Source organism: Bolinopsis microptera, chromosome 13 (assembly GCF_026151205.1).
Source record: "Bolinopsis microptera isolate Bmic1 chromosome 13, MBARI_Bmic_1.0, whole genome shotgun sequence".
Taxonomy (NCBI): Eukaryota; Metazoa; Ctenophora; class Tentaculata; order Lobata; family Bolinopsidae; genus Bolinopsis; species Bolinopsis microptera.
The window spans coordinates 3735940-3755960 of NC_087084.1; the positions used below are offsets into that span (position 1 = coordinate 3735940).

A 20021-nucleotide genomic window follows, 5' to 3' on the forward strand; every position below is an offset into this window, starting at 1 on the left:
ACAGTTCGCGTATCATCTGTACTTTTACGGCATGAGGGTTCAGCAAATACACTGCACCCACTTCTGACTACTCCTGTACATGTTACTATTCAGATAACGAACATGTATATTAAAGTTTGATATTTCTGTCGTGAAGTGTGTACACTATGTGTTACTACACTAGAACTACAACTATAACTTCACTCAACTACAACGAAAACTACACCTATAACTACACTATAACCACTATAACGACACTCACTACACTATAACTAACACTAAAACCTCTACTAAGACTCTAAAGCAATTAACGGTAATCCATAATACTAAAACAAATTTCGAACTAGTAGACTTAATTCTTCAGAAAACTTAAGTTTCTTGAGAACATTAATAGTGAAACTGAACAGTTGAAGAATTTACACGTGACTTTAATAAGCATTTTTGCGTAGAATATCTTATATCCCACAATCGGAACTCATTATTTTCAGGAGCTTGATGCGTGCAATTTATAATCCAAGTATCAAAGTACACCTTCTCCTCTTACAATAAAGAAAACAGTCCTTTCACAGCTATGAGTTCAATCACGAAGCACGCAACAACTCCTTTACATAAATGTAAAACTAAATCTTTAACGTAAATCAACACACAGCCTTACACAACACTCAGCCTGGTAAAGTACACTTAATTATAGTCTATAACACCACAATACTATACGTTGGACAGCTTCAAGACAGTCTATTATATGACTAATATATGAACCAATCAAAATATGACTATAGTATGACGCATTCAAAGATGTTTACGACTAATAACAATGAACGATACATTAGACTTTATAAGTAACCTTTGTTTCGTGTTAAATTGATGAACTATCAAAACACGGATGAGTCAGATCGTTATCTAGGGGGAGCAAATGAATTATAGCATCTACAGTGTAATCATATTAACACTATCATGTAACTATTAGTTAGTCTTAAGATAATATGTGAGTCGCAAATAGAAGGAACGTTAGTAACAATTGGTGACTAACATCCATTCCACGAACACACTTAAGTTGTGCCCAATAGACCGTTTTCAGAATCAAAACATTCGTAAATTTTTCGAAACATGAGACCTTGGAATTCTAGACATTGTTAAGATCCCATATGTAACTATATTCCGACCATGGAACCAGGAACACCTTTCCTTTTAACAGGAAGAGTGGGAACATATGATTACAGTGTTTAGTAGTCGTTTTTGTACCAACCAGCCTGGCGATCCTTACTATTTCACCATTTGCAAACATTCTGATATGACCGACTGACTTTACTAATAACATATTGTTATCTACTGTAAATTTCAATTCTTAACCAGATCACATATCGTGGCTAGGGTACATAATACGTTACTGCTTGCATTCTGCAAAAAATACAACAGTTAAAATATTGACAATTTTCTGCTCGAACCACAAGTTAGCCAGCACACTTTGTGTATATTTGTTTCTTGACTGGAAGTAAGAGAGTAATATGTTAAAAGGTGTGGATTTTGACACGGAAACTTCCGCGACTTGTGCGATTCCAGTTTTAACATGTAAAAGCATTTACAGAGAAGCTGACGGAATAAAGACTTTGTTCTCATAAAGACTCTTTACCATTTCTAATGTTACATTAATTATAGGTCATAAATGGACCAAGAAATTTTGATATCTCCACCCATCCACCTTATATTAGCCTCCAACCTACATTAAAATAAATTCCCTGCTTAACGTCCTCAATAAATGCAATAGTTTATATAAATAATATTGGGTAAGTAGCTTGTTTGTTTTAATGGCAAATACACAGGAGAAAACATTGGGCCATTTGGCAGACATGTTACCTACCAAGCAATGCACCCCAGACAACTATAACCGACGTACAAATGATATAAGTTAATTTAATAGTAATTCAATTAAAATCTTAAACCCTCTAATTGGACATACAATACTGCTGTAAGGACAGACCATTGCGGTCCCTTGAACTACTCAAGCCATTGTTTTATTGGACGTACACAGTTAAATAAACTTGAGTATTAAGTAACAACATGTAGTCTGTTAAAGAATTTGAGTATTGATGTAACGCGGCTAGGACCGGTTAAGAGGGGCTGTAGTATAGCGCTTAGGTCGTTTATAGAGGCTGTAGTACACGGCTAGGGTCGTATAAGAGGGCTTGTAGTACAAGCGCTAGGGTCGTTTAGAGGGCTGTAGTACAGCGCTAGGGTCGTTAAGAGCTTATATCGCGCTAGGGTCGTTTAGAGCTATACAGCGGCTAATGACCGTTAGAGGATTGGCTGGTTAATGGTCCTATAAAAGAAGTACTATTTAGTGGATTACAGTTAGTGAGGACTGTAAGATAGGGATTAATTTGGTGGAATTTACAAATTACAGAGCCACCACCAGGTTCAACATTTTAAAATGTCCCAGAATTATCAACTGTTTTGAAGCTCATATATCCTAACAAAATTCAGGCCTCCTAAGATGCTTAATCGAACTGTAAAACGCTTACAAACATTCTTTCCATAACAGACTCAGGCTTAACATTTACTTTAGATTTTAGTTATTGATCCTGGGATCTATGTAAAACGCTGTTACTAACTTATAACACTATTCCTACTTCCTTATTTCGTCACCTACTGACCTGATAACAATACAAGGTAACTCATAGTACTGTAACTAAAATCATATAGCTTTTCATTTTGTTTGAAGCTTTGTTCACTGTGTCAAAACACACAACAACTTTATAAGTCTACTCAATTGTTTATAATCAATTATCTGCGACGTGACGCGGATACAGTTTGCCAAGAATATTGTACAGAGAGGTCTATTGCTTTGAAGAAGCTGTTATACCCCTAAAATCAAAAATTTGTGAGTTGTGCACAGACCGATAAGTAACCGCAGTTCTCGACATTTACCATCTGCCAATACCCTTAAATGGGTTTTGTTACTCATTATAAGGTTTAGTTCATCTTTTGTATCCAACATAACACCAGGACAGACTGAAAACGTAAAATAGTCCAGATGTCAATATATGATTGTAATGCCAGAATCCCGCGCGTCGCCGTTATACAAACATGAATTTTCTCACCACACATCTATCTAAAGCTTTTATAAGAATGATTTAATGCTACCTACTCACACATATGCTACAGATGTGAAAGAATTGCTATAAAAAATCATTAAATGTTGGAAGATATGAGTCATATATGTTTTCCCCGCCCGCGTTTACAAACTGATATCCTCATCCTCTCACATATACTGAGATTTTGTTATCAAACTTAATAGACTCGAACCGAAATTGCCAGAAAACAATAGTGTAACTCAGAAAGACCACATAGGATTATTTTGCAATATTGAGGAAATACTCCAAAATAATTTACAATGGATTCACCAGAAAACCTCTATTTATTTGGTACATTTACCTCATAACCTAACGCGCATACTGATTGAGCTAAACTTTGTCAAGGTTTTGGTAGCCCAGATATCCTCTTCCATAAACAGAATAAAACTGTTTTAGATGTTCTATCTTATTATATTAGGCACTATAGTTCTGAAAAGTAGAAAGTCATTAAGACAGCTTTTCACTGAAGATTACCAAATTACAATTACTACTATTATAAAGTTCATAGAAGCGTATCAAGTTATAAAGGTGCAACCACAAACAGGCCCCCAGAACAGGCAGGCTATTTTTCCAAATACCGCTCTAAAACACATGATAATAAAGTTTCAGTGACGGAGAAGATAAACCATAACTCTCTAGTGTGATAAAAAAAGATTTGGGGATCCAAGTGGCCAACCTTGCTATGTCATTATATAAGTATCCGCCCGCTAAATCAATATACCACATTTTACAGCACATCCCGACGACCACCCAACTCTCTCTATATTCAAATATTTCTGAACAAAAGTCTCCCAGAACAAAAAGCTACTTCTAGAATGAAGAAAGTAACACGTGCACTTTAGTGCCACATAATTTTTTTACATTTTACAAAGGTAAACAATGATTAGCTAGTCGCCTAATCAAGTATAATCATTTTAAATTTACAGTGAGGAAGAACCAAACGAACTGTTTATTAACTTTACCAGCTGTTAAGAATATTCTAATGATTTAAACTTAATATATAATACTACTTAATAACCAGTTTAAATACACTTAAGAGACATACATTTTGCAAACCACAGTTTTGATTACGGTGAAAACAATTTTTGGAGATAAAATCTACACATTTGATTAAATATACTTCGAATGTTTGTTGACTCACTTGTGAGTTTGAACGGAACATTCTAGAACATTCCCCACACAAAGTCAATCACCAACAAACCTGCCGGTGACCACACCTGTTGCTTGTTGACATTACTCACACGTGACCATAGAGAACATTACTCACGCTTGTGTGAGTGTAAGAAACTCATGGTGACGTCATGGTAACGTGTCAGGAGAAACCACTCCAAAAATACTAAAAACCTGACAAACTTGGTATGCACTTGTTACTTAACGGTTTTACAAAGAAGTGCGTATAACGGAAACGAATAGATTATCTCTTAACAGATTAAATCACATGCTACTGTAACATATAATCTTAGTATCTTAACTTCCTGAAAGACCTGTTTTGATGATTGGGGGCCAATGGCTTAAAATGGCATAAAATGCATAAAATGGCATAAAAGGCATAAATATGAGACTTTTTTCTATGGAAAATGAAAACCCCAAATATCTCCCATTTATGCCATGTTAATGCCATGAATGTTCTTCGAATTTTCATCTTTAACACCACTTTAACACCTAAATAGTACATCCTAACATTTATTTACACTTACTAGGGGCGTAACAACTGTTTGAGTGATTTAGAGATTTAGCCAACTGCTAAAGCCTGGGCTACTCACAGACTTACCAGTTACCATGACAATTTACCAGTTACTGCTTCAGTTTAGTCAGCAATCATCACACAACCCTGTCTGTAAACACAATGTCTGGCCTATTAAAGATAATGTGACATTTCGGAAGTTCTAACTGCATCAAATTCGGCATTTTGCCAGAAATAAGTTCGTCTGATTTTCAAGATTCTGATTTCAACGTACACACAGGACATTGACTTACAATAAACCGATCATGCGGCAATGACTTGAAGACTTTTACACGGAGATCCCGTAATAACTAAGAATGTCATCACACATTCACATATTCACACATTCACATATTCACATATTCACATATTTAATTACACGTCACCCCCGGCTTGTTTTCACAAACAACATATTCAAATTTTGTGTATACAGTTTGTATTATATTAACAATTAACCCATCACACTAAACTCTCCTAAGATTACCCGCTTTACGTTTTTGACTTTATAACGCGCTAAAATCACAATAATTTAATAGAATATGTCTGAAAGTAAATGATGTGCTTCATTTCTGCAAGTGTGTACAATCACTAGGTAAATGTGTATATAAAAAATAAAATGTTTACTCTGCAAACAGACATGTTATACATGTAACCATTTCATGAATAATAGTGAGTACAAGCTGAACAGCAGTGTCTTACAATTTATAGTGTAGTGAAATGAATTGGCGTATGGTGTCGTATCATTTTCCGAGGAAGCCGCTTTTTTTTTACACTACATTGATCAAATAATGATTTTCCTTGTACAAATATGATTGGGATCAAATTTTAGTTATTGGCTTCACGTATCGTGACAAATGGTACCGGCCTCATAAATGTCTGGGCCAACTTCATTTGAGAAATCGACATTTATACTGTGAATGCACTGACAATAGCTAGATCAACACTAAATATTTTATTAATCGGCTGCGTTAATTAATTCACCATCATAATGCAGTTTGATTGATTTCATGAATGGTCGATTTAAGTAATGTAATGTCATTCGATTTTAATAGAAATGCCCCGTGCGATGGATAATATGCGCTCTCATTTTCTATTCCGATTCCGCACTCCAAAATCCTCTTAACCGGGAAACAGAAACAAAATTCCAAGGTTCCCGTACATTGGGTACGAACATAGTAAAGACAAAATTATCGTCCTCGCTTTAGAATAATTTATAAGATACTTGTCTATTGAGGATTTTTAGAATTTTAAGAATTGATAAATACACCACTAATAAACACGGGATGTCATTTTCCCAACTATAAGTGATCGTTAGCACAAAATACACCACAAATAGTTGAATTCACACATTCACATATCCAAATAGTATCCAAATAAATATCTATATAAAATCTCTTCACAGCTGACAGCCTCAGTACATAGACTGTACTAATACTGTAACTTAAAAAGGTACAATTTCCAACACGTGATCCGCTCCGACCAATTTTTGATTTCAGTCACTGACAAACACGACATTGGTAACTTCCACACATTCACCCATTAAAATTATTTGAAAAATATTCGGCTTGAATACCAAGCATACTACATGTAACATACCCATCTTGTCTGCGGATAAACTATTGTGCCAATGTAACCAGGGTTACAAGTTGTGGAATGTGCGTGATCTACGTAAGCCTCAATGTGAACATCCCTATGTTATGGTCATCTATTTTGCGCTTTAATACTTCAAAAACCGTGTGATGGAATGTACTTCGGAAATTGGGCTATTAGTTTGGGATGACACCCAGCTAACATGTGTCCTACTGAAATTTTAAAATAGACAAACTGATTAGGATTGATTGGAGTCACATCTTTCCGCCGAAGCGACGATAAAATTTGGATAAAAACTACATATAAATGACATTCAGATCACACAGTCAGGTTGATGATAGATTTGAAAGGGTGGATACACAATTTGAAAATACCAACTGCCAAATACAATATTCAAATACATTCTACAATCTAAATTTGTATACATATAAAACCAACTTTGCAGCAGGGAACGGAAATCATCGGCTCGTACTGACCTTCCAATAAATTCATTTTTTCTATTTTTTAAATAATTACCATCCAAGTTACATTCTCAACCAGATTCTCATTTCATATAACTATACATTTTTCGAGTTTCCTAATACAACAAGAAAATACTAACTATTTTTTTAACAAGAACCCAAAACCGAGCCAAACCTTTACCGTCAAGAAGTTGACCAAAGTGCACACAAAGTTAGGGAAAACAACTTCCCTTCTTGTAGTTTCGAGAATTTCTTCTACATTTCAACACAGCTGTAATTTACACGCACAAAAAGTAAACCTTTGTAGTGTAGATTAGTAAACACCATATTTTACTACTGTAACCGCCTCTACAATACCAGTACAATATCAACCTCTAACTTTACTATCCCTGACAAACCCCCAAAATTTTCCCCCATTAACACAATTTTTAATTAACCAGTCTACAATATCACCCACCGCAAACTTGAAGCTTCATTACCCGCTCCAAAGATCGAAACCTAGTACCTGATATCTGGCCCAAACTTAAGTGTAGAACTTGATACGTGGAAATATTGTACCTGATTTTCTTACCAACATGGGGATTGGGGACTGGGGCAGTAGTTCAATATGATGTTGGGGATCTGTAACTTAGGCTCGGTGTTGTTATTCAATCAGAAATGGTAATCTCATCACGTTTTTTGGATTTCTTGGGATATATTTTCTTTCGATCACAAAGTGTCACCATCTATTCTACTCCTTACTATATTATACTGTACAAGATAACTCTTCAATGTACAAGATAAATCTTTACTGTACAATACCCGCTAATACTCGTAATGAGGTCAAATTTTAAGGAGATTAGCGGCTGATCTGAATTATGAAATGGTGGGCACCTTATTATGACGATCACGTGTCATCTTAAATGATCATCAAGTGATCTTGCGACGTTGTGCTGTATCACGCCTTACTGCAATCAAAACTCTTTTCAGGCTCGTCCCTCCGCAAGATTTCTACAGTCAGCTAATCAGAATACTCGCAGTAAGCACGTGGTCGTGGACAAACCAATCATAACAGTCCTTCAAGGTCACGTGTAATATTGACCATATTATTATGTTATAAAGCTGCCTTGTGACGGGTAAACAAATGGTGCCCGCTAAACCGGGCCTGTTTATCCCTGACATGGTCAGATTATGCGGGATATTATTCTGAATCTCGACACGTGATCAGTCAAGAGTCAGAATAATATCCCTCCTCTCTTCTTTTGAAGCACGCACGCTAAAGAAGCGTGATCTTTTTTGAAAAGGTATAATGTTTGCAGCACTAACTTTGTAGATGTACACCGTTTAACATTTATCCCAGCCAATATTTCCTACCAGCCTGCTCGAGCGGATCCCGAATTTTTCGAAATAATTATATTTCTCAAAGATGTCGGACTGGTAAACCAACAACAAAAATCCAGTTTTCCGGTACGCTGGCACAGGTGTTCTGCTTGCAATATAGCGGATTTATACACTGTATCTCACGGGGGCGATCATTACTGCAGACTGATAAATCTGATCACGTGATCTCAAACTCTGTCACGTGATCTCAAACTATGTCACGTGATCTGACTATACTCCTGCTCCAAAGTACCGTATTAAATTTGGGCGGGTCTGTATTATGACGAGTGTACAGGTACAATGGACCCTGTTGTCGGATGTAATAGTATGCCAGGAAGGGAGGTTCAATAGTCTATAGTATTTATTATAATATATTATTTATTATAATATATTATTTATCATATTATATTATACAATAATATAGAATATTATAGTAATACCGCGAGGGCTTGGCACTGTCTGTAGGCGTGGTTACAGATAATTTCATAGTTTGGTCGAGAATATAACGGTTGTGCAATATATTATGTAACAGAGATTTGTTCAGATCTAGATCTAATACAGAACATTTATTAAAATATAACTTATTCAAAGTTTATACATACGCTCTTTTCTGGATGAAATGTCCACCAAGCTCAAGGTTATGCCGTAAGTGAGATGTAAAAAATGATCAATCAATCTTTAGTCAAGGATAGATAGATATGTTTCTACGACTTTTACACAACATAATGCCTCATGACACGTCGTTTATTTGTATTCTCTTTGCTGTATTGTATATTATGTACTATTTGTAAAAGTTTCAAATCAAAATCAGATAACGGCCATAGATCGATCCTAGAAAACATTTAGGAATAACATTAAATCTAACACCATGCTTAACAAATATGACACGTACTGAGCTTTTCCATAAAGTTAATTTAAACGTAGGTATTCATTACATTTTAATTAAGTTCAGTGAAGTGTGGGCTGACATTATTATGTGTAACCTTTATTAAATAAAGTAAAAATGTAAGTAAAAATGTACATACCCTGTTATTGAACTTGTGGCTTCTTAAGTTGTTGTTATTGTTGTTGTTTCTTTGACCCTGTCCCTGGTTGTTGTTGTTGTTGTTGTTTCGTTTGAAGTTGTTATTTCCTCCCCGGTTGTTGGAAATTCCACGTGTACTGCCTCCACGGTTGTTTAACCTTCAGGAATGTGGGAGTTATTTGAGGATAATTTTAGAAAATTGATAATAATTACTGAGATTATGTTGAGAATGTTCCGAAGAATTATCTGGAGAATTCTGGATAAAACAGAGTTTAAAGATAATTTTCTAGAGCTATCAGACAGTATTCTAGAGCTATCAGATGGTGTTCTAGTGTTTTCATCGAACGAAAATTATTAAAGTAGCGTTTTACAAGATACCTAGAATTTAATCACATTTAAGATATAAATAACTTGGAATCCCGTTGGCGATATTATTTCAAAATACTGCATAAGAATCGGCACTAGGATGATGTGATGTTATTTTTTATTTTCAAAGAAGGTATACCAAAGAAAATTAAAGTTTAAAAGTTTAAATATCCAAGACTAAAATAATTCAACTCTAAAACTAAATAAATTCCTGGTAAGCAATTATTAACAAACCTTTTGACGGGACTCTGTTTGTTGGTGTAAGTGTTTGCAGTGTTGGCTCTGTTTATCCCACCACGACCACCGCGACCTACACAACAAAACTAAATGAGTACAAAACTACGTGGGTACAGGTAAGTGATCCTACTTGCGTTATCCTGCTTAGTACATGCGTGATTCTACTTAAGTCATCCTAAATTAAATAACTGAATAACCAGGACAATTAATAGATTATTGATGTGTTGATATATAATTAGATTATTAAATTAACGAAAGCAGGGTATTATAAAATAATGTAATAACTGTACCTCCGCGACCTCCACCTCGTGCAACGTTCTTGCCTCTGTTATTGTTAGCGACACCCTTAAAACTATTTGGGCCTTGTTTGTTGTTGCTGTTTGCTTTGACTACTGCTTGTTTTCCTTTACCACGGGCTCCTCCTGAAATAAATGGTATTTTAATAAAAGTATGTTTTTGAATGCGGAGTGCGTAATACGTAAGCCATTTTTGTCCGTTTTAAACCCCCCTTACCCTTCGTAAGTCACTCAACACAAATTACAATCTTTTCCAAACCCCCTCCCCCAAAATATGTAAACGATCCTCAACACATCATAATATCAAATAGTTTCTTGCTGTAAACTTGTAACTCAACTACAATCATAACTGTGAAGACTTATAACCAATTAAAATACAGTTCAATAAAAATTAAACTAAAGACACAACAAACCTCGGCCTCTAACGACAGCACCACCCCTCGACACCTTAAAACTCTTCTTGTCCTTCTTGATGATATCATCTGAGGTTGACACAGTGATAGGGATCAGGTCTGCCATTTAAATTTTAAGTGAGATGGAACAGTTTCGAATTTTCAGTAGTTTGAATAGTAAGAATACAGGAGCTGTGGTAATCCTTTAGACTAGAAGGATCTAATTTCTCAGCAAAAATGTTCCATCCCACATAACACCAGTGCAGCAAGTAAGTTATTAGATTACCGTTAAATAATAAATATCAAGCAAGCTTCTGGGGGACAAACTTTTAACTTATTGCTTATTACTAATCAGCATGCAATCCATCAAATTTTTACCAGCTATAAAAATGAAAGATTGCATCTCGGGAAGTATTAATACCCTAATTAGTAATTAGTAATCACATATAATACAAAAAGGAAATGACACACTCCTAATTAGGTTTAAACATTTACAATGTGGTGCATGTAACAAACCTCCAATAAACTATGGGACGACAAATAAACTTGAGAATGGGAGAAAGACGATCGTTGAGAATCTTTCACGCTGAATTCTTTGTCAAAGCTTTTACTGTAGGCATCCGGCACAGGATAGATCAAGCGATATTATCTCAGATAAACTGATGTGAACGGCAAGGTTACTTATTGAAGGGGAGATGTTTCTTTCACAACATTTCCATGAAAGTCGGTGTGGAGTCTTTCATTATCCTATCAAGGAGTCTGAAGCAGGTAAGTTAGGAACAGGTAGAATACTTTTCTTTGTAGTAATCGGGAAAACGCTTCGATTAGGCTTCCGAAATGTCATTCCCTGTTGAACGTTCTTGAAAATTCATCATGTTGAGCATTCTCCTCTGTACATCTTGGAACATCTCTGATCGGATAAAAAAGTATCGATCTTTAGACCGTGACTAGGTATCCGTGTCATTCTTTAGAAAAGGTAAGTTTTTGTTAGCGGGATAGAATTGGTTCCTCTATCAATGAGTCTTCAGCAGATATCCAGTTGTAACAAGAACAATCAGAATCCTTCGCATATCAAGGCTCATCGTAAGAAGAGAAATGATCACCAAATCCACAGTTTGATCATGTCATGGTCAACAACATGAAAACAACAGGAACAAAGCTCAACAGGCTTCTATCATCGTATCTTTTTTACATCTCTTAAGATCTTTATAAGGAGCAGTCATTATTTCATCTGAGAACACCATTTTTAGTTGCGGTATCCTGGGTTTTTGCAACTTTACAAGAGTTGAAAACTATGGTGTCAAGCTTGGTCGTGAAGTTTTTATTTCAGGTATACTGTCTGGGGAGTTTAAAACGCATCTCGTATCTGTATCTGCATACAATCGTCAGTAAACAACTTATCATTCGTAGTAACATCTTTGAAACCTCTATCGATGAGTCTTTGAAGTAGAATCTTTCTCCGTCTTTCAGTGTCGTAGAATCAGTAAAAAAGTCGCATAGCGTTGATAATCGGGAACTGCACATCAATCAGGACTATTTTTCTATCGTTTAGAAAGCTAGTTTCCGTAGACAGGCTGACCACGTCAATTCCCGGGGGATAGCAATGTGATATTGGTAGCTTAGTTTTGCTGTGTTATCATTGCATGACTGGTAACCCAGTTTTCGATACAGTTTGCTTGTTTTCTAAAAACATCGCATATATTCGAATACATTTATCTGATTCATCATCGATTGCTTACTCCTCGAGCAATGATGTATTACGGTATAACAGATACGTAAGTATCTGTACACATGTATACATGTGAACGCATCTTAAAACTATCTACTGTCCCAATCAGTAGTAACGGTTAGCTGTTGCTTGCAACAAGCAAGCTATACAAGTTTAGCCTTGCTTTCAACCGATATATTAGATAAATTAGTCAACCTGAACAGGTGTCTGCCTGTCAGGTTTCCTATCCCTTCAATAGTTGTGACATATTAAGATAACAAAAGTATGCTCTAATATCAAGCTTTAGGTGACGAAGAAGATGCCAATATTAGGTAGGGGTTCACTGCACAAAATGAAGCACAAAACGAAGCACAAAATGACGCACGGGATGGATCTCAGTAAGCACAGGATGAATCACAGGATGAAGAAAGTTATAAAGCATGGAGAATTTCGTTCTTCATCAATGAGTTTGTTTCGTTACTTTCAACATAACATATTCTGATAGATAATGGAGCGGGAGGGTCCGCATTCAGAAGGCAAAAATCAGGAATATCAGCTTTCAGCTCGGATAAGATGTCATGACCGTTGAATTTAAACTTTTAAAGATACTGATATTACGTCAGATTTAATGATACTTGTATGAAAATGTCATGATGAATGGTTAACCATTCAGAGCAGTAGGCTTGCGCATCAAAAATATATGCTTTTTCAGAGACGATCTTGAAGCAGGCATCCGTTCGGTTCATTCCGTTTATACCAAGAAACACCATATTTTACTTATAAAATTGTCTAAGACAATTTTTCTCTCAGACTTCTTTTCAGATGCGTTTTTGCAGGATTTCTACCCAAAGAAAGAGTCCAAAGGTGTAAGAAGTTGAGATACTTAGATTGGAAACCCAGAGTTAGTAGTTCCGTTTTATACCCTCAAATACTTCCGTAAAATGGGCAGGTCTAAATTGGAGCTTGATTTCCCAAAGTAAGTAAGATCAGTGTCCAGACTCTTATAATAGATTTCAGTTCTTCTCGGAGATAGGGCGACAGCCTGGGGATGATGGAGCCTTTGCAGAATGATGAAATGTAGCAGTTTAGAGACGAGGTTGCTTAGACAGGATGATCCAATCTCATCATGAAGCAGTGTCCGGATGAAACCTTAACCTCAGCTCAAGAAAATGGAGCAGTATCCGGATGAAACCTTAGTGAAGAACTCATTGCACAATATCAGAGTTAGGTACTAGCCAGGTAGCAAAATATTCTCTATGATTAAAGGTAACTGAGTTGCAGTTTTCATCAAACATCGACTTTTTGTGAAAATCAATGACATCATCCCCACTTATAACATTGTTAGGATCACACTATGCTTGTTTCAGCTCACAGATTTAATGACGGATATGATGAGGCAGTTTATGCAGTGAACCCCACCCAAATACAGACAAGTTGCCACCCCACACTTTACTCCTGCTGAGGATATGGGATATTAGGAGATACATGATTATAGAGGGGTATTAATCAGTCACTCACAGATTATATGGATTCAATAATTGTTTAAGCTATTTTAAATTATCTGATTAATTCTGCACAACTGCACAGTGCAATTGAGTGCCAACTATGAATATAAAATAAAATCTGCTGGAGTAGAAAAGCAGTTTTCAGAATTGAACTACCTTAATTTCCGTTTGATTCAAACATCAGGAGAATTTCAAGTCGTATAAGATACAGTCCATAACTTCTAGTTAAAACTATAACTAGTAAAATTTCAAAGTACAACTTGGCCAAAAAGTCAAAAGTGCTACAAGACTCTTACCTAAAGCCATGTTGATCTTCTCGTTTCCCATAATGAATTGTCTTTACACTTGACTCTAGTAAAAGGTCAACCGGTTAAAAGTCATAATTGATGAAAATCATTTTCTTAAGAAAGATTAAGATTCAAAGAAATTAATCAAAGTCATGACATCGGTAACGCAATTTTACTAGCGATAAACCAACTTGTGATTCAAGGAAGATGTCTTGTTTTGAGCTTAGTTATTGGTTATTTGAAGCAGTAACTGGTCATTTGTACAATGTACATTACAAACACATTTAATGAAAAATTATATCTTTGAACAAAATATTTAATAAATTCGGATTTTATTATATGGTTCAAGTAATTATGGTGTTCATAGTCTATAATACAGCCTGATTAAGAATAAAAATTAAATAAGCACATTTCAATAATTGAAACTAAAATTTCGTTCAGTGTTTGTAAAATTGAAAATTTTAGTCGCAATTGCAGGTTGTATCAAAAAACGTTTTAAGACAGTTTCAATAACTTATACTATTAACATCATAATGCAGTATTATAAACTATCAACGCCAGAAAACCGGGAAAATAATTATACATAATTAACATCATGTTTACGACATATGGTCAGTGCAGTTGTAACAGTAAAACCACCTCTCTTGTGAAAAAACCGGTGAGTGATCCCATGAAAATATCATTATGAAAAATTACAATTTCAAATCATGGTAATTTTAAAAATTAAAATCATCAACTCATAATTTACAATTTTCTACTGAAAAGGATTAATACTCTAATCTAACTTCTTCTGGGAGTCAACATTCTGGGCGGGGAAAACTTGTATCCAAGTACAGTAATCAAGATGGCACAGGGCACAGTCACATAACAGGGGAGGAATTGAATTAAACAAGCAATTATGTAGATTAGTCGAGGATTGTTCCTGGATAGAACTGGCTGTTCAACAGAAGATTTGCGAAGAAACCTAAAGCAGGATCAGCACCAGTGTTAAACTCAACAGGTTCTTGGCTTCTTCATCTGAAAATATGTTTTCAATGTCACTGTCAACAACTTGTTCAGCTTCAGTATGTTTGGATAGTTCAGTTTTGAAGCTTAGAACCAGATCTTCCTCATCTTCTGATACTTTATCTTCAGTAACCTCCTCACTTTCAAGTGGACTGCAGATAAACGGGGGTTGGGGGATTCTGAAACTGATTCCGGAATTGATTCTGGGATGGGTTCTGGAGCATCAACCTCTGGAATCGGATCATCCTCAACTGATTGCCTTTTCTTTAAAGCTGAGCGTCTGTCAAAGCCATTCTCAGTAGAGTGCTCTTTGCTTTCAATTGTAGATGGTAAGAAATGGTTCTTATTTGGAACAGATGGTGAATCAAGATCAAAAGCTGCAGAGATTTCTGAATTTATTGAAAAATTATCTGAATCACAATCCGTGTTGTGGAGTATCCTAACACTCTCTGATCTTTTTGCTTTCTTAGACTTCTTAGTTGCACGCTTCCATATTCTATCAAAGTGTTCAACATCATTCTTCAAGCTGGGCAATTTCATGAGCAATGCTTCTTTTTGCATGTCAGTTAGTCCTGGAGTACTGTAAACAATGCATCGCTTAAGCTCCCTGGTCCATCGATCTTTTTGCTCAGGGTCTTTTGACAACATTGTATAAGATTCAGAACCTTTTCCAAGAACTGACCATTTTAGAAAGTCGTTGTCCACCTGCTCTTTCAAAGTAATATTGTTCATAGGGAGTGAATTTTTGTAAGAGAAAATACCATCTGCCTCCTTCTTTTTAGTGAACAGCAAACAATCTTTGAATAAGAACAAAATTCGAGGATCTTTGGCACCAGAAACTTTAAATGAATCCTCCAACAAGAGATCGCCCATTGACCTCAGGTCACCTCCTTTCCATCCAACTAATTCATGGGCCTGTAACTCTTGTACACGTTTTACAGAATTTATCTTCACAGCAGTAACCAAAAGTTTGTCGGGAGTCTTGTTTCAACCACAATGTCCATGACCATCAATTGAAAATCAGGCTTTTGTTTTTTTTTTTTTTTTTTTAGCCATATCTTTAAAAAGAAGGGGATACTTGAGGAATCTTTGCACAGCTCTATGCAGGTACTCTTCAACTGGAAACATGTGACCCAGTTCAGACTGGCATTGAGCCAGAGCACTCCTGTAAGGATCCACACCATGCAACTCTTCAAGTTTCTCCAGTGATTTGGGAAAGGCAGAACAAAAGTCAATGTACATTTTGGCTAAAATATCGATATTTTCAATGAAAAGCTTAGCTACAAGTCTGTGGTCTGAATCACACTCAAGTAACTGACGGTGGAGATTGTCATGAAAGGAGCAAATATCTTCAATGTTAACAAACACTTCACTAATTGTTGCATCATCAAATCCACTTGACATATCACGTCTCAATCTCTTGATGTAGCCCTCTATGACATCAGTGAGTGCTCTGACGTAGGTTGCCTCAGTCTCATTCATTTCATCTATCAAGAACCCAACATGCTTTAGCTTTTTCTCGATTTCATTAAGGTTCGATGGAAATGAACTAATTTTATCCAATGAGTGCTCTGAACCAGAAGATGCACTTTTCAGAGAGGACACATCAGAAAGTGTAAATCCTGGCTGGGTACTGTCATCTATCTCAACAGATGGTATAGGAGAATGAGAAACAAATTGATCACCCATAATGAGAATGCAGTTGCTCTACTGGGTATGAGACAGGTGCATCATGGTAGAGGGAATTCAATATATCAGGAACCTTCCATTCAGATACTTTCTGGTGAAGAAAATTATTAGCATACATAATTCATAATGCTAGTTATGGCTAAGGTAAAAATGAAAATTCATTCACAGAGATAACAATACAAACTATCGATATTATTCTCTTACTTTATAAATAGCAGCATAATATATGAATACAATGTCAACACGTGCCTAAACTAAAGAATCATACATCGCATGTGTGAGATAAAAGATAAAACGTTTATTGGTAGAAACAGACAAAAGCATGCAGAGGATTGTCTGCAAGGGCAGCTGACCCTAATTCTGTGCATAAGAAACAATATGGTTACTCGAGGAAGGTTGCGTGATATTTAGGTAAATGCATCTGTCATTATCAAAAGTATAAAATGTCAGTCAGGCTTTCAAGCAGGCAGGAGTACAGCAGATAATCTTATTCTTATGTCAATGGTTCTGGAATCATTTAACAACGACTCGGAACAAGAGGGTCTCCTTTTACAGATTGATTTTGAAAAGTGTTTTGACTCGGTAGAACATAACTTTGTCTTCAGTACGCTTGAAAAATTAGGTTTCAGTGATTATATTATTAAGTTGATTAAAGTGGCTTTTCAGGCGTGCTTTAGCTATGCAAATATTAATGGGTTTTTAAGCGCACCTATTTATCTCCTCAGAGGTCTTCATCAGGGTAGCCCACTCTCTCCTATTCTATTTCTACTTGTGGCTCAAACTTTCTCGAATAAACTTCAGATCAACCCTAATATCAGGGGTATTAACATATAATCGGGTGTGGAAATTCTACAGAGTCTCTTTGCAGACGACACTGATCTTTTTCTGAAAGCTTCATTAGAGAGTATAGAGGCGGTTATGGTAGAACTCAGAACGTTTGCTAAGTGCTCGGGGTGTAAAGCTAACATCGACAAAACTAGATGTATTCCTTTAGGTCGTGCTCGCCTTAATACAACTCTTCTAGAGTCCCTTCAAAGGGACTACGGCGAGGATTTTATTACAAATAACTTTACGGCTTTGGGTATAATTTATAGGAATGATGGCTCACTTATGGATATAGTCAACAGTAATTATAATGATAAATTGATTAAGGTTCGGTCTTGGATTAACAGGTGGAACAAGAGGGATCTGACGGTAATGGGTAAATGTACAGTTATCAAAACTCTCCTCTTTTCCCAATTAACATACCTGGTTCCTCCTCTCCCCAGACCAGATGCTTCCTTTATCAGAACTTTTGACACGATTATATTCCATTTTCTTTGGGGTTGCAAACGGGATAAAATAAAACGTGAAATCATAACCCGAAACAAGGAACATGGAGGCCTGGGACTATTTTATTTATCCGATTTTATCATAGGTCTTAAAACTAGTCTTATTTCAAAGCTACTAAATGATTCCTTTCACCACACTTGGAAAGATATTATGATAATGCAACTGAAATTTCCCGAGCACATCACCATCTCTGTAGAAAACGGTCTCGCTAATATCAACTGTAATTTTACACAGGACGTACTTAATTGCTACACTGAGTGGAAGATTAGTTCGGCTAATGCAGCCTTGGGTTCTATTGATCACTGTGTGTGGTCCAACCCAGCAATAACCGACATCGGGGCCAAACTTTGGAACAACCATCTTATTGATAAGGGAATATTTTACATCTCAGATTTCCTTTCTATAGATCAAAGTACACTCCTTAACTACGATATGTTCATGAACAAGTGGGAGCTGTCTCCGAATACGATTTCCAAAATTGACTACTGTAACATTATCATGGGGATACGGAGATATAACTGTCCCACGATTAACTCAAGGAATATCGAATTTGTTGACCCGAATATAAAACTTCAATTTTTACATTCTGCAACTGGGCAGGTGAAGGGAAGCAAAATTCGGGATAAAATGTACGATTCTATTTGCCCAAACGAGCTGACTCCTTTACGTCAATGGGTTATCGACTTGAACAGTCATTCCATCGATTGGGCAGTCGTTCTAAGCAACCTGTTTTTCTTAGTATCTAAAAACTTTAAGTTGATTCAATTTCAGTACAAACTTTTAATGAGGATCACAACGTGTAGATACATGAGACATAAGATGAAAATTGTTACAGATACTCCCATGTGTAGCCTGTGTAAAACATATTTAGAAACTATTCCTCATAGTTACCTCCATTGTATTCACACAAATAGCTTCATCACAATACTTGAAGACTTTATTAAAAGGAAAATCGATAGAAATTACGAAGATCCCACTAAAATTAATTTTATAGTCTGTAATCACACTTCACAAATTATAAATTATTTTAATATCGTTGCGAAATGGTACATTAGCAAAAAATTCCAGACAGGAGACTTGCCGATCTGGCAGGGGTATATCAAACTTCTTAAGCTTTCGCTTACAGGAGATAAAATAGGTCACAAAAGTTCTATTGTATCGATCTTGGCCGATTAGGGTCTAGGGTAATTTGTCCACTCCATTTTTATTGCTGTCTATGTTATTTAATTTTTACCGGTTATTGTTACAATCTTACAGTACTACTAGTAGCTGTCTTTTGTAGTACATGCCCTGCTTCCTTCCTTTCCTAAATTTCTTACAAGCTCCTACAGCCTCCTCTCTTACACCCTTTTCACTCAATTCATTTCACTCATTCACTTCATATTTTTTACCACAGTATCTGCCAAAACCAACATGGCCTAAGTAGAAAGGGGCCTTGACGTTGTTTCCCGCTTGGCCCTGCATCCCATGCTGACGGTTGGCCTCCACTCTAAAAAACTTACCTTCAGTGAAGGCCGATGGTCAACAATTAGCGATGTAAGAGCTTGACGGTAACAAATCCTGACCTCCTTTTACACCTTTGGGACGACTTTCGCAAATGCGAGAGGAATGACCCCGAGGAGGGCTCCATTGGTTTTAGTAGGTTGCATTTTATAAAAAAAAAATAAAAAATAAAAAATAAAAAAAAAAAAAAAAAAAAAAAAAAAAAAAAGTATAATTTAATGTCTGATATATAATACTCTATTGTGTTTAGAACTTAAATATAGCTATATGTAATTGTTATTTTCATCATAACTCAAGCCAAGATCGATGCGCATCAATGCAACGACTATTGTTCTCAGCATAATAGGCATAATCTGTGTAGGCAACTGATTTAGTTGAAAGTTCGAAAATTTCTTAAACCCTGAGACGTCTACTCCTAATACCAAGGGAAAGGA

General features: G+C 36.0%; 1 protein-coding gene and 1 pseudogene across 1 annotated transcript in view; both read right to left on the reverse strand.

The window, feature by feature from the left end:
* Positions 1-14124, reverse strand: part of LOC134825591 (uncharacterized protein DDB_G0287625-like) — a 98814-nt gene extending 84690 nt beyond the window's left edge. The window contains exons 1-5 of the mRNA XM_063837829.1: positions 14068-14124; positions 10580-10648; positions 10161-10292; positions 9868-9943; positions 9269-9425 (exon numbers count right to left, since the gene is read on the reverse strand). Coding sequence (XP_063693899.1) covers positions 9269-9425; positions 9868-9943; positions 10161-10292; positions 10580-10648; positions 14068-14098 — 465 coding nt within the window. The 5' untranslated portion in view covers positions 14099-14124. The remainder of the gene's footprint in view (positions 1-9268; positions 9426-9867; positions 9944-10160; positions 10293-10579; positions 10649-14067) is intronic.
* Positions 14125-14489: 365 nt separating this feature from the next.
* On the reverse strand, positions 14490-16876 carry LOC134825592 (pleckstrin homology domain-containing family G member 1-like; annotated as a pseudogene).
* Positions 16877-20021: the final 3145 nt, after the last annotated feature.